This window comes from Hemibagrus wyckioides, linkage group LG05 (assembly GCF_019097595.1).
Source record: "Hemibagrus wyckioides isolate EC202008001 linkage group LG05, SWU_Hwy_1.0, whole genome shotgun sequence".
Classification (NCBI taxonomy): Eukaryota; Metazoa; Chordata; class Actinopteri; order Siluriformes; family Bagridae; genus Hemibagrus; species Hemibagrus wyckioides.
Window position 1 is genome coordinate 19402885 of NC_080714.1, and position 16341 is coordinate 19419225.

General features: G+C 40.4%; 1 protein-coding gene across 1 annotated transcript; it reads right to left on the reverse strand.

Moving 5' to 3' along the window:
- Window positions 1-130: 130 nt before the first annotated feature.
- On the reverse strand, window positions 131-16123 carry zmynd12 (zinc finger, MYND-type containing 12). The gene is made up of 8 exons (XM_058390328.1): window positions 15628-16123; window positions 10282-10423; window positions 9977-10148; window positions 8457-8626; window positions 8221-8343; window positions 8051-8135; window positions 4446-4621; window positions 131-460 (listed from the first exon to the last, which is right to left on the reverse strand). Exons 1-8 carry the CDS (start codon window positions 15732-15734, stop codon window positions 323-325), a joined length of 1113 nt encoding a protein of 370 aa, XP_058246311.1. The 5' UTR covers window positions 15735-16123; the 3' UTR covers window positions 131-322.
- Window positions 16124-16341: the final 218 nt, after the last annotated feature.

Below are 16341 nucleotides of genomic sequence, written 5' to 3' on the forward strand. Positions count from 1 at the left end.
GTGCTCTTATTTAACACCATTCTGATTTACAATACACCATCAGCTACTAATCACTACTTGGGAACAAACACCAACACCAAGTCCACTCATTAACTCTACAGCCACGTGACGGAGATGTTTATCAGAGGGACAGTTGTTTTGTGTTCTATTATTTGTATATTTGAGGACAGCGTGTGAGTGCTGTGCATGTATTTATACTGAGATGATGAGTAAGCAGGGCATCTATGAGGGCTAGGTGCATTATGATTAGTCAGGGGTATGTGTTGAGTGTACTGCTTATTATTAAGCGTGTGTGTTAGTAGATGAGTGTTGAATGTATTAGTTAGTGGTGAACGATGAGTGTTTGTTCGGGGTTGAGGTGTCTTTCTGCTTGCTGTATAAGACTCCGGATGGATTCGGACAGACTGTTGGGTTCACACTGCTGGCTAAACTCTTCTGCCTTTCTGCCAAAGTCCAGCGCCTGCAAACACACAGAAATACTGAAAATGTTATAAAAATGAATTGCTAAGGTGGTCACAATCATGACTATGAAGCAAAAACCATATATGGCCTTTGATTCGTCTAAGACTCAACATTTATATCCCATTACTATTAGTAGCACACCTGACTAAGCTACATAGCATTTTCATCACTGCAAGTCACCGATAGCTGTACTATGCAGCGTTCCCACTACTGGTTGCCATAGTAATATTGTTTATCAGTAGGTGGCACAAGTATCATTACCTGTAACTACACAGGTTTCTGTGCTGCTAAACTGAAATATTCCAGAGGGAGATTTGGAGTTTGTATATACCATTTGCCCGTGTATATATAAACAGATCAGCCATAGCATTATGACCCCTGACAGATGAAGTGAATAACTCTGATTATCTCCTCATCATAGCACCTGTTAGTGGGTAGGATATATTAGGCAGCAAGTGAACATTTTGTCCTCAAAGTTGACGTGTTAGAAGCAGGAAAAATGGGCAAGCGTAAGGATTTGAGCGAGTTTGACAAGGACCAAATTGTGATGGCTAGACGACTGGATCAGAGCATCTTTGGGGTGGGGTGTTCCTGGTCTGCAGTGGTCAGTATCTATCAAAAGTGGTCCAAGGAAGGAACAGTAGTGAACAGGTGACAGGATCATGGGCGGCAAAGACTCATTGATGTACGTGGGGAGTGAAGGCTGGCCCGTGTGATCTGATCTATCATACGAGCTACTGTTGCTCAGATTGCTGAAGAAGTTAATGCTGGTTCTGATAGAAAGGTGTCAGAATACACAGTGCATCACAGTTTGTTGCATATGGGGCTGCATAACCTCAGACTGCCTTCATTTATCATTCGAGATGAAAGAGAAGCAGTGCACACTCTGCTGTCTTCACTCCCAACTCCCATGCACCAACTTTCTCAACTTTGTTTTGCGTCACTGGACACGCCCACATCTAGACGCTAATGTCTGTTGTTGCTCATGTCGCCAGAAGATGCCAGATCTCGTTGAAAATGAATAACCTCCGATCGCTTTGTCACTGTGTGTCTCTGTATGTATGAAGGTAGAAGTACACATCAGGACTGGGATCCAGTGGAGCTCAACACGAAAAACAAAAACAACAACAACAAAAAAAACTCATGGAAGGTTTAAGAACTGCTCCTGTAGTTTTCCCTGTGCTGATCCTATGACTCATTCACAATATACTCCTACTGAACATCCTTTCATCACTTAATACTGTTTGACATTACTCTAGTACACCTGTATACTATAATGATTTATAATCACACTATCCGGTGTCTCCCAGAAGAGTCTGGTTCTCGTCATGCTTTCTTCCTCGTGTCAGAGCTTCTCCTTGCCATTGCTGCCTCTGGCTTTTTCAGCAAGGATCCAAGCACAATTCTACATCCAGATTACTGACAATGTCTATTGTTAAAAGCGTTATAGGATGTACAACTAAGCAGAAGTGATAGTCAAGGAGGGGGGGGGGTGTCAGATATGAAGAGAGCAAGACAAGGAAAGGTCACGTGGTTTAAAATAGGCGGGTATTGGGCTTGCATTTTCCTTCCTTGTCGGCTTTATTCTCGAGAGTTGCTCAGGATTAAATTACTAGTTTCTTTATACTGTTAGGTATGTCGAATCATTAGGAAATATCACACGAGTCTGTCCTGTGCACACCTCTACCTGAACTGGCCGCTTTATCTCAGCTCTAGTAATTGTCGCTAATCCCTGCACCGGCTTAGACATGTTGATTCACAGAACAGCAGATTAAAGGATACAACCATTGACCATTGATATAACCAACGAACTTTTTGAACTTAAAAAGGGATGTTTTCCTCTCATTACCATGCTTATGAAGACACTTTTCTTTATTAACACCGCCTCATGTATTTCCTTATGTGGAGGTTATGTTGGGGCATGAAGTCGGGAAAGGTTTATTGTGTACTTATCCATAGCAGACGCTCCAGACACAGAAGTCTGGGACAAAAAGATATGTGGAAGAGTTTCAGTTAGGTAAAGCAGAGGATTATGGTGTTAAATGAGCTGGCTGTAGTAATTGTGTTCAAGATAAGATACAGGGCTTCTAAGGGAAAGAGGCCACTCTTTATATCTAACTGAGAGCTTTAGACAGTTACTCATTGAGGTAGCACTCAAAATGCATTTCATCCAGTTAAGTTTGTTCCTAAAAATCTAGTCATTTATAGAATTGTTCACAAAAGCACTTACATAGACTAGAGGTGTTTCAAACCACTAAAAGCAATCAAACTGAGGGCTATTGCACAAAATGTTAACAAATAAATTGCCTGATGTAAAACAGAGTGATTGCTCAATTTTAGGATAAGGTTTCCATTATCACTTGGTTTTTCATTATCACAGCAATTCTATAGGCTTTTGAAATCCATGCAGGCCGGAGGGGCACATGTGGTTGTTTAGTGGTTAAGGCGTTGAACTACTGATTGGAAGATTGTTTAAATCCCAGGTTCATCAAGCTGCCACTCCTGGGCCCCTGAGCAAGGCCCTTAACCCTCAAGTACTCAGTTGTATAAAAAAGAAAAATGAGATACCTTCTAAGTTGCTCTGGATAAGGGCGTCTGCCCAATGCTGTAAATGTAAATGCATGTGTAGTGTCAAGAAAATACCCTGCGCAAGACTGTTCACCTTTTAGCAAGATGTTCAACTGTAATGTAGAAAAGCTGGCATGTATATGTCACAGCTACAACAGCCAAATAATAAAAAATAATAAAAGAAAAACCTTCAATAGGCAGCTCAAACTACAGTAAAAAGAAGGATCTGAGAAAACCACAATGCTAAAACGCTATTAGAGAGCAGTTAGCACAGCAAAGAGTGAACATTATGGTTGTTTTAATTTGTAGATTTAGTGCTTGCTTAAGTGCTTAAGTGTCTAGTGAAGAGGGAGAACTACAATGTTAGTGTGAAGACAACCAGCGACACAGCTGTTTGACCAGCAGGAGGAAGTTCCATTCATAGATAGACACTCAGAGAGAGAGAGAGAGAGAGAGAGAGAGAGAGAGAAATAGATAGATAGATAGATAGATAGAGAAAGAGAGAGAAATATATATATATATATATATATATATATATATATATATATATATATATATATATATATATATATATATAGATGGATAGAGAGAGAGAGACAGAGGGAGAGAGAAATATATATATATATATATATATATATATATATAGATGGATAGAGAGAAAGAGAGAGAGAGAGAGAGAGAGAGGGAGAGAGAAATAGATAGATAGATAGATAGATAGATAGATAGATAGATAGATAGATAGATAGATAGATAGATAGATAGATAGATAGATAGATAGTTTATTGTCATCGTACCTAAATGTCTCTCATGGTACAGTGCTAGGTTTGATAACTGCCTTCAGGGAAGTACGGGTCTGTTTTTGGGTTTGTAGGCAAGCTTTAATGTGGTAAATCTTAGAGAAATGCAGTAATGGGGTAATCTGGGAGAACTTGGGAATTGAAAACAACATACAGCTGCAGTCTGGATCAGTTGCAGGGGTGTGATGGCATGCAGGAAAAAGACCTGGCAGGAGCAAGCTGCCTTAGTGCAATCTCAATTCAAGCTCCCGAGTGACCTATATGGATCCCTGTGAAGTTGTAAAGGAGATACTTACATGACCGAGTCAGCAACATGAGCAGAAAATATTAGCTGGTTGTCCAGAACTACAGTGAGAGCTTTAGAGTGTGTCACACACACACTCTCATAAACATCATGCTCAATCAGTACACAGAGTTATGGTAGTTCATCTCTTTTGCATATTTACCTTGTCAATATCCAGTTTGATTTATTAGAAAGAAACAGTGGGGCATGTGATCACATGTGAGTTAATATGAATATGGTGATTGTACAGGTGTGTGTTTGTTTATTTTAAATAGAGGTGTGTGTGTGTGTATGTGTGTGTGTGTAAATTCAAAGATCAAGGGGCAGGAATTTACCTTCTTGTGGTCATTGCAGAGGAACCAGAACATGGCAAGTGAGTGAGACAGCAAAGCCTCTTGGCCTAGAGAGTAAGCCGGTGTGGTGCGGTAAGCAGGATGTGTATTTACTTCCTGCTGCTGAGCCTCCAACATCACACTCAACATCCGATTCACCTCTGCACGCTGTGCCACATCTAAATACATGCAAACGTCACATTTCTGCATGAGGGAAAGTGTCAGCACAAACAGTGTACACTGTGATCCAGCAGACATAAAAAGCCCACACACCCACATAAAAATGGGACGCGACCAAGATAAATCTTTTTCCATCTTTCATTTTTTATTTCATATAACAAAATGAAATAAAAAAAAAAAACAAAGAGGGGGTGGTTGGACCACTTTCAACAATAACCTGGTTGTGTGCAAAGCCTTTTATAATGGGTGTGAAGACATAACTCATAATTATCATACATATAATAAATGATCTATAATTAATTAAAAACGTATCTGCCATCGATCATAAAGCAGGTGCAGGAATAATCTGGCCATTTCTTGTCACTCCTCGCATGTGACAACAATATATTTTATTCTTCATGTTTATTATTCAACCCACTGTGAAGCACGGTGGTGGCAGCATCATACTATGAGGCTGCTTCTATGTAGCTTAGACAGGGCCTTTGGTCAAGTGGGAATCATGGATAGCTCGAAATACCAATTTATTTGGCATAGAACCTGCCGGCCTCTATTAATCAGCTGAAGACGAAGAGAAACTTGACCTTCCAGCATAGCAGAAATCCTACAAATGAATGGCTTCAGAAGATTTTGGAAAAGCCCAGTCAGAAGCCAGATCTAAATCCTATCAAAAAACCTGTAGAAACTCTTGGAGAGGGCTGTGCACAGGAGATCCTCTTACAATCTGATGTATCTGGAGCATTTTGTTGCAAGGACAAAATTGCAAGAAAATTGCCATCTGAAGAAAAACTCTGATCCTAAAACACAGTGCGCTGTATTTTTAAGCAAAAGCTGCTTGAACAAAGTATCAGTTAAGGGCAGAGCACAGCTGCGTAACCAGGTTATTGTGAGTTCTTTTCTTTTTTTCCCCTTAAAACACTTTATTTGTTGTTTCTTTTTTTTTTTTGGTTGCTATATCACACTGAAGTTGGAAAAAGATCCAAGATGATTTCATATTCACAAAATCCCGCAATGTTAACAGAAGTGACTTTTAATAGTTTTTAATAAGAAATAATGACGAATCTATTTGTTAAACACAAATGATTGACTGATAATCATGTAAGTTGGCTGGCCATGTAAACACCCTCTAGGCAAATAAAATATGCCACAAGACAGAGATATTTCCTGTTCTGAAGTTTCGTAGGAAAAGTTATCTATCTACTCTATCTAAACACATGACCCATGGCTCCGAACAAGATCAATAGAAGCCAATGGCAGTAAGCTTTGTCATCACTTTCTCTTGTCATATAGGCTTTAAGAGGTCATGTATAGAAGAACAGATCTGCTCTATTGTAGTACATTCCAGTATACTGAGGTAATGACAAACCCACTGATTTTTTTTTTTACTTTCAGTATTATATCGAACAGAGCTCTGACTACTGGCCAGTACTTCATACTGATCCAACTCTTTGAGTAACCAGGCAGACTCTCTGCAAGCTTTTGTTGCCAAGTTATGCAAAATGTCACAGGCATGATAGCAACAGGCATGAAAACAAGTTGTGTCCCCTCTGTTTACACTCGAGATCTGGGTCATCACATACTTTCAGGACGTTAAAAAACTGTACAATACATTAAGATCAGGCATTTCAGCCACAATATAAAGCTCAGTATTTCTATGATCATATATTTTGGGGTTAAACATTCTGTACTTACCATAAATCAATGATGAGGGTACAATATCCCTCTAAAATAACTGAGAGTCGGTGTAATTATTTATACTAATGCATAAATTGCAATTTATCTGATTTTCCGGTAAGGGGTTGGCAACCACATGATACATGATTAGATGCAAACATTTTCAGTTTTGATCCTCAATTCACTTTTGTTGTTGTTGGATGCCCTTCCTGACGCAACCCTCCCATTTTTATCCGGGCTTGAGACCGGCACTGCATCAACACTCTTAAATGAAAATGATACTTCATGCATGTTCTGTATCACAAGCACATGGTATGATCGTATTGTATTGTTATTTTTGTCACATCATGCACCCAAGTTGCAGAGGGTGTATTGATCTCGGGTCAGCTTATGCAGTATCAGCAGCTCAGTGCATACAGTGGGAGTGGCTGACCACAGTGTAGCACACACACTAACCTCAGCACAGCCTGGCCGTGGGAGGCACTGCACCATGCAACAACAGTGCTGAGAAAGAGAGAGAGTGAGAGAGCGAGAGAGAGAGAGAGCGAGAGAGAGAGAGAGAGAGAGAGAGAGAGACAGAGAGAGATGGGGCAGGGAAAGACACACAAGGGACGCATATTTGCATCCGAAATTAAGCTTTGTCAGGGCGGGGTTTGCTTATTCATCAGCATGGATGCGGCATTGCTGGATTTGCTTTGGGTTAATGCAACAGCATGATAAATAAAACCCCAGTCACCTTGTTCTCGCCCAGCTTTTTAGGTTCAAACGTGACCAGGTGCTATGCTGGATGAAGTGGGCAGCTGGAATGAGGTTACAGCTGGAACTGGTAAACACCTTCAGGCTAGGACTTTATAGGAAAATTAGGAGAAAGAATGCACTATTAGTACTTGTGCAGACTCGTGACCCAATCCATGGATGACTGGCATGACTCATGTATCATGCATGTACTGATGACGCAAAATGTCTTTAAGCAGGTTAGCCGAGCACAGAGGCAACATTTTTGTTGGATTCATATCACATGCATTTTAAATAAAATTGCATTTTAAAAGAAGGAGCTGTATCATTAATGCCAGCAGATCCTGGTCCTGAATGCCTTGGAACAATACTTGCTAACTGTCCATTTTTAATTATATTATTTTGTGGCAAGAACGTTATACAAACCTGTTATACTGGCTTCATCTCCCTTCTTTCTGTGGTTCTTGCAATAACATTATTTTATGGCATGTTGTCCTAGTAAGAAACCAATTTAACAGTTCAATTAACTCTATTCACATTGTACAACCTCTACACACAGTTTAACTAGTTCTATAACTATTTCCATACATTCATTTTCATTCATTCACAGTCATACCGGATCCTGAATCCTATACTGGAGAACATATCCAGGCTGATATACACCCTGGATGGGAGACCAGTCCATCACAGGGCCCAAGAACGGACAGTTGTGTAGACATGGGTGGAATATGCAAAGAAACTCTTTACAGACAGGAAAATGACCTTGGGATTGAACCAAGGACCTGGAGTTGTGAAGCTTGTGAGAGATTTTACATGCTGCTATACTGTAGCATGTGCTGCAGAATTCTGACACTATGAAAGGAAAAATTATCTTCATGTATTTATTTAAAATGAAGAACATTTAAAATTTTAGATAGAGAGAGAGAGAGAGACTGATCTAATGATTCTCATGCCCTCTGTGATTGTCTTGATTTGATTGCTTATTTTAAGATGAGATTAGGATGAGAGATTTATCAGCTCACCAAAGTATTGTTCTCCCTCATTTTTTCCCTTCTGACTGGAAAACTCTATCAAGTTAGACAGATGTGCATGCCACGTACTGGAAACCTACACACACAGACACACAGACACTGAAATAAGGAGTGTGAATGGGAAATATCATGGATGGTAGGTGTGGAAGGTGTTGACGTACCTCTGAGTAGAGTGAAATTGTAATATCTGTCTTCTCCTGTTTCGTAAACACGTTTGCCATCAGGAAATAGCCGTCAGCTGTCACCACACTGTCCAAACCAAACTCCTCACTCGCATTGTACACCTGCATGCACAAACGCAAAAACCTCTACTCAGTGCAAACGTCTCATTTACATAATACACTTGAATGCACAAACAAACCGTCTACAAAGCAAAGATATGCAGGCGAAGACTAACATCAATGGCGAAGTGCCTCAGGGCAGAGCTGTAGTCTCCAGTGGCTGAGTACAGGCGACCCAGGGTTCTGTGGAGTAGATGAAGGACTGTCCGACTGCAGCCCGGATTCTTCCTTACCATCCACTCTGCCTGTGAGAGACAGCTTTCAGCCTGGGACAGAGCATCTAACCCTGAGGAAAAACAAAAACACACCAGCACATTCATAAAGAACGTGCACTGTTGATCTGGAAATATTTGGATTTACATTACATTACATTACAGATTTAAAACATAACACTGATACACATACACACACACACCCACACACACACACACCTGAGTCTGGGCAGAGACAATTCAGTGGTAGAAACGTTGCACATTTTGTAGTACTGAAACCTGGATCTAAGATGAATTAAATTTGGAACTGTATGTCATAAAGCTTCACAAAATCGGGTGTGTCGATATAGTTTGCAAACCTATTTGCAAATATTTAAATATATTTAAAAGTCGTATTCACAGCATATTCCCAGTGCTGGATTAGATTTGGCTCATTACAAGTCTACCTGTACAACTAAAGTGTCACATGCTCTCAATATATAAATAAACCTGTTCCCGGGGTGTGTAAGACATACCTAAACATACCTAAACGCACACCATAAAGACCAAGATGCTATTAAAACAATTCTGCCACAAAGTTATGGAAAGTATCTGCCAGGCTTTGGTTATAGCAAATATCTTAAACTTCCTACCTGTACCATTGAATCCATTATTTTATTTAATTGCCTACAGACATGATGGAGACCAAACAGGTTCTTTTTGTGAACGTTGGCACAAAGTGCTACATGTGAGAGAAACCCAAGATTGCTCATAATAGTGAGAAAACCATCTGTTTTGTGAAGCATGATGGTGATAGCATGAGTTCTGAGTTACTCTGGGCCTCTTGGTTGTGTCTCTGATTAATACCCTGTCAGTTACTTTTCCTAGACAACCATCACAGTGGTGTGAAGAGCTGGTTAAGGATGTGATCTTTATATTCTTTCCATTAGAGAATGATATTGTGTCATGTAGTGGTCAATGTTTAGGCTATTTTCTCATAACCAAAGCTTAATTGATACCTTTCAAGATGTTTCCCCACGATTTGGTTTAATAAATGATGTTTGCGATGATCACTGGGACTGGGTGTATTTCTGTTGCAATCATGTGACACACAGATGGACTCTGATGGCAACTGGCTGTACTGGTTCTGCATCAGAGCTAAATTCACAGCAATGTGATGGAATCACAACATTTACATTATTAATAACGCAGCTCAGACCATGACAGTAATCAGATACAAACTGCAGTTTGTAGATGCAGTTCTGGAGCGATCGATGTATCCTAGTCTTAAAATGCAGCCATAGAATTTGTTCCGATGAGTTTACACAAAGAAGAAGACGAAAATGAGCCGACTCCGCATTAAATAGTGGCGGCTGAGAATCCAGTTCGCCACTGCAGAATCGCTCTCTGTTGGATCAGGATGAGAATTGTGTGTGTTGGCTCACCTATACTGGCCTCGGCAAGCAGCAAGTAGACTGGCACCAGTTCAACAGCATCAGGGCCGTAAATGTCAATAGCACAGCGCAGAGAAAGCTGAGCTGCCGGCATTGCCTCGCTGCACTTCCCTTCTGACACCCAGCTCTTTGCTGTAGCATGGGAGAGCTCTTTTACGTGTTCCTAATGTCAATCAAACACACATCCTGATTAAAATGTGACTTCTGGAGTCAGCAGCATGAAATGTGTACAGAGGACAGGCTATGTGAGTATGTACAAACTGCAATTTGAGCAGAGACTATCGTAAACGGTGTACCAGTCTTTTCAGATTCTGCATACGATGAGAGTCTCGTTCAGTCTGGAAACAGCAGAGTGGTGCAGGGGTTCGTATGGAGATCAGCAGCTCACACACTTTCTCGTGGATGCTATTCCAATCTGCCTGCTGGTGAGTCACGTCACTGCGGAGAGACAAAGAAAGACGAAATATATTGCTTGTTAGGCAACAAAATATTGACCTTTGCAGTACTGATATCGCAGGAGGCTGCAATATGCAAATAAGCCCATCACTAAATAATTTATTTTGTGCTAAATATCCTGGGCAGCACAGTGACAAAGCAGTGGGTAGTATAATCACTTCACAGTTCCAGTATCTGTGTGGAGTTTCACAAATTCTCCCCATGCCTGTGTGGGTTTCTGGTTTCCTCCCACTTCCCAAAAAACATGGCAGTAGATGTGAATGAGCAGTGTGTGATGGACTGGCATCCCATGTGGAATACCTTTTTCCCCAGAGTTGGCCAGGCTAGGCTTTGAGTCCAGCCTGACCCTGACTAAGATAAAACAGTTACTGCGAATGAATGAATAAAAGTAAACATTGATCTATCTCTGATGTTGCAATAAATGTTTAAATTAAATCAGAAACACATTACATCTTTGACAGTACATTACGCTGATGAAATGACTTTGAAAGCATTTACCTTGTAACAACAGCAATTAATCTGCAGCTGACTGTTTGTGCATGGCTACATAATAACTAGCTTCATATTTTGTGGTCAGATAGATGCTCATAACCATGTGCATGTGGTAGCACTTCAAAGCAAAAGACAAACACACAGCTAATAAAAACAAACAAACAGAAGAACTGGAAAAAACAAGCGAATAAAATTAGCATTCAACATTCTATCCAAACAACTAAGCAGTTACTTCGCCTCTAACAAAAACAAAGAACTTTTTCATTGTTTAATAATAGCATTTCCTTAATCAAAGATTTACAGAATCTTTGCACCCTAAAAGAATCGCACCCTAAAGAATGAATGTGACATAACCTGACAACCTCAGAAAAGAACAAATCTCAGTCCCCAGAAACTGTGTTGTTGCCTTTGGCAATGTCCACCTCATAAATAAAGGAGTTTGTACACGTGTAAAATCCAGATGAAAAAAGGTGGAGAGGATGAAACCAGAGTTTACTGACCAGTCCTCCAATTTAAGCACTTTAACCAGAAATTGAACTGTGTACAAACTCATTGGTCATAAATACCAAATACCATGGTTAGTGGAAAGTGGGAATTGAAGAGGAAAAATTCAAGATACCCTGTAAAATGGTGGACCTTTATCGCCTCGGGGCTGTTTTACAGCTAGTGGTCCAGGGGCATCATGAAGTCAATCATTAACTGTTTTAAACTGCTCAGTAGAGTGAAGAATCAGGAACGGCCTTGAAACATAGCTGTATGCTGCTATTATGCATCAACAAGTTAAAAGAAACCGCTAATATAGAAGCCGTTCTGTTTCTGTTAAAAGTTATTACATGGATACACAGGTATCAAAAATGTCTATGTGGATACTTCGTTTAATCTTCACAATATGAATTATTATACTTTCTGACAAAACTACATGTCAGATTTATTGGCACTACTGCAATTTGGTGAAACCTTCTGACACAGAATCTTCCTCTATAATGCGTGAGGTGATTGGAGAATACACGCCAAATGGATCAGATTTTCTTGGTCCTCTCTTATGGACTTTGCTCTTATTTGTCAAAAGAACCTGGTTCTAGTCAAGATTCTAGTAGGATCTCACAAAATGTGCAGGCGTATTGTTAGCAGCTAATTGCGGATACAAAAACTTGTCAATACCAAAATCTTGTGCAACTCTTCAAATTTGTTCCTTGGAGAAATATTTGCCTCCACACAGTGTGTGTTGATAAAATACACTTTCAGGGAGGTTCACTGTAGCATGTGCTGTTTTAGACTTCTTAATAAACATTTACATTTTAAAGCACACTAACCATGCCTACGGACATTTTTATAGCCAGTGTCTGACTTACAGAGGTCAGCACACTTTTGTTTCATTTCATTTGTAGATTCTGTAATCTTCACTATATTGATGAATGACTAAGGAAACTGGTGTCACCTTATATTTATTCCCCTCATGGTAAGTCATGGTGCACTTAAAAATGAAAGTATACACCGACCAGGCATAACATTATGACCACCTGCCGAATATTGTGTTGGTTTCCCTTTTGCTGCCAAAACAGCCCTGACCCGTCATGCATCACTGTGTATTCTGACACCTTTCTATCAGAACCAGCATTAACTTCTTCAGCAATTTGAGCAACAGTAGCTCATCTGTTGGACCCCTATCTTCGTTCATCTCATGCATCAGTGAGTCTTGGCCAGCCATGACCCTGTCACCACTTCACCACTGTTCCTTCCTTGGACCACTTTTGATAGATACTGACCACTGCAGACCGGGAACACCTCACAAGAGCTGCAGTTTTGGAGATGCTCTGATCCAGTGGTCTAGCCATCACAATTTGGTCCTTGTCAAACTTTTGTCCACTTTGAGGACAAAATGTTCACTTGCTGCCTAATATATCCCACCCACTAACAGGTGCCATGATGAGGAGATCATCAGAGTTATTCACTTCACCTCTCACTGTTCATAATGTTATGCCTAATGGGTGTAAATTGGAACATGTGTCAGTTCATTTTGAAATATTAGTAATAATATTAAAAGCAATTATTAATAAATTAAATAATATTATGTCTAATATCCACCCACTTGAAAATGTATGTGGCAAACGTTAAACCTTCATCAAAACATAGATTCAATAAACACATTCTTTTCATTAGCTAGCTAGCACTTTGACAAACAAAACAATAAATATTATTAACATGAAATTTTATTAGAAAACACACAAATAGAGCTATGTTTGAATCAAAATAGCCTACAGTCTATATATCATTTGAGCACAGGAGCCTCTTGGTTTCTTTTTTCTGTCATGAGTCCAGGGCGGATTCAGTAGTGCGTGTGTGTGTGTGACTCATATCGCTGCTGAATTTCCACTATGCTTTCCTACAGAGCACACAATAAACCGTATAGTGTATGATAACAAAAAATTTTACTAGTTACCTAGATACACCGATCAGGCATAACATTATGAGCAGTGCCAGGTGAAGTGAATAACACTGATGATCTCCTCATCATGGCACCTGTTAGTGGGTGGGATATATTAGGCAGCAAGTGAACATTTTGCCCTCAAAGTTGATGTGTTAGAAGCAGGAAAAATGGGCAAGCGTAAGGATTTGAGCGAGTTTAACGAAGAGCCAAATTGTGATGGCTAGACGACTGGATCAGAGCATCTCCAAAACTGCAGCTCTTGTGGGGTGTTCCCGGTCTGCAGTGGTCAGTATCTATCAAAAGTGGACAAGGAAGGAACAGTGCTGAAATGGTGACATGGTCATGGATGGTCAAGGCTCATTAATGCACGTGGGGAGCGAAGGCTGACCCGTGTGATCCGATTTGTTGCTGAAATTGCTGAAGAAGTTAATGCTGGTTCTGATAGAAAGGTGTCAGAATACACAGTGCATGATGGGTCAGGGCTGTTTTCGGCAGAAAAAGGGGGACCATCACTATATTAGGCATGTGGTTATAATGTTATGCCTGATCAGTGTATATTATCATGCCACGCTTCTGTGTGTCTGCAGCGCATTGTAACAGAACATAATCCTGCCTTTTCAAGTACCACAGAAGAACATTTTCTATGCTGCACACAGTAAGCCCCACTAAAGGCGTTCTGTGATTGGCTCACAGCAGTTCACGTGAGCCAGGGCGAAACCAGCGGCACCCCCATTCACGTTGTCGTGTTCATTTGTCATGTCGGAGCCACCCAATGCGCATTGACCTGTTTACTGTCCAAATGATGCACCATAAAGCATGTCAAATACTCATAATGCACACTATAGGCACGATTTCAGACACATTAAAGTAATGTAATATCTTCTTAGTTCCGAAAGCTTTTTTTTGGTGAGGGGGGGGGGTGTTTCCGCAATCGGTTTTGGTGAAATATTTCCTGTGATCCACCCCCGTTCATATTGTCTGTATTCGTTATGCCCAGAAACACCGAGCACACACTCTGCTGGGTTTAATGTCAGTCCCGTTTTTTTCCCCTCCTGGTTAAAAGGACGCAGCTCTCAGCAGCTTCCCGCCCCTTTAATTCCACCCCCGGCTGTTTGAACTAAATTGACCTTCCTGTGTCAGAAGAGGAAACGCTATGTAACGTGTCTGCCAGGGGTAAATACATCCGCGCGGGAATGCTGCCACCTAGCGGCCTTAATGTTAAAAGCGCAAAGTGGATCATTTTTTTCAATAACAACCCATTCCGAAGATGATTTCTTTCCATTACAGCGCAAATGCTTGCCAACAATTACAATTCAGAATTATTAATAAACGCCACATTGTACTGTTTAATCGTTTATACTTACATTTAATGATGTGGAACATCCGAGAAACAGTTATTTTCTGTTATCAGTAATGTTAAAGCAGCTATAGCAGTTAGCAGGTTATAACAGGCGTTGCCTCATGAGCCTCTCTATTTATTCATCCTGACGTTAATAAGTTAAAAGGGAAAAAACATTTTTTATTAAAATAAATAAATAAATGAAGAAATAATAGTTTCCTTTAATTTTGGATATATATATATGATAACTTGTATAGTATATGTTATTACATCGACCATGCATAACATTATGACCACCTGCCTAATATTATGTTGACTCCCCTTTTCCTGCCAAAACAGCCCTGACCCATCATGCACGGTGTATTCTGACACCTTTCTATCAGAACCAGCATTAACTTCTTCAGCAATTTGAGCAACAGTAGCTCGTCTGTTGGACCCCTATCTTCGTTCATCTCATGCATCAATGAGTCTTGGCCAGCCATGACCCTGTCACCACTTCACCACTGTTCCTTTCTTGGACCACTTTTGATAGATACTGACCACTGCAGACCGGGAACACCTCACAAGAGCTGCAGTTTTGGAGATGCTCTGATCCAGTCGTCTAGCCATCACAATTTGGCCCTTGTCAAACTTTTGTCCACTTTGAGGACACAATGTTCACTTGCTGCCTAATATATCCCACCCACTAACAGGTGCCATGATAAGGAGATACTCAGTGTTATTCACTTCACCTCTCACTGTTCATAATGTTATGCCTGATCGGTGTAGTTACAGTAATAAAGTATATATATATATATATATATATGTGTGTGTGTGTGTGTGTGTGTGTATAATATCACAGAATAGCTGTACTGATACAGAATATTAATGAACCTTTAACAGCATTGTGGTATAAACTATTAAACTATTATTTGAGCTCAGACTCACCAGTAGAAAGTCACACGGCATTGTGGACACTGGAGGTGAGCAGGTCTCTGACAAAGCTCGCACAGTTTCTTCGTTCCTTTTGGATTGGCCAGTGGGAAAACGGACATTTTTCCGAATCAAAGGTAAATCTACTGATCTTTACTTTTACTATCTGTTAATCCAGATTCAGTGTGTTGTAATCTATTCACAGACAACGCAAGAACGAAAGGTCTATAGTGTTGTATCTATCGAGGTAAAGTTGATTACTCCGATAGTTTTATCCTGTGCGGTTTCTCCTGCTAGCCGTCTCTTGCTGTATTTGTTTCTTCCGCCGCTTTAACGTTTCCATGGTTGCGACCTTTAAACCGGGAAGAGCGGAAAGGGCTCCGAGATGACACACGTTTCAGTGATGTGTTACACTTTCAGATATGTATGTAAAGATAAAAGATGTGTTAAAGTGTCTTTCACAACAACATACACCGATCAGGTATAACATTATGAACAGTGAGAGGTGAAGTGAATAACACTGATGATCTCCTCATCATGGCACCTGTTAGTGGGTGGGATATATTAGGCAGCAAGTGAACATTTTGTCCTCAAAGTTGATGTGTTAGAAGCAGGGAAAATGGACAAGTGTAAGGATTTGAGCGAGTTTGACAAGGGCCAGATTGTGATGGCTAGACCACTGGATCAGAGCATCTCCAAAACTGCAGCTCTTGTGGTGTGTTCCCGGTC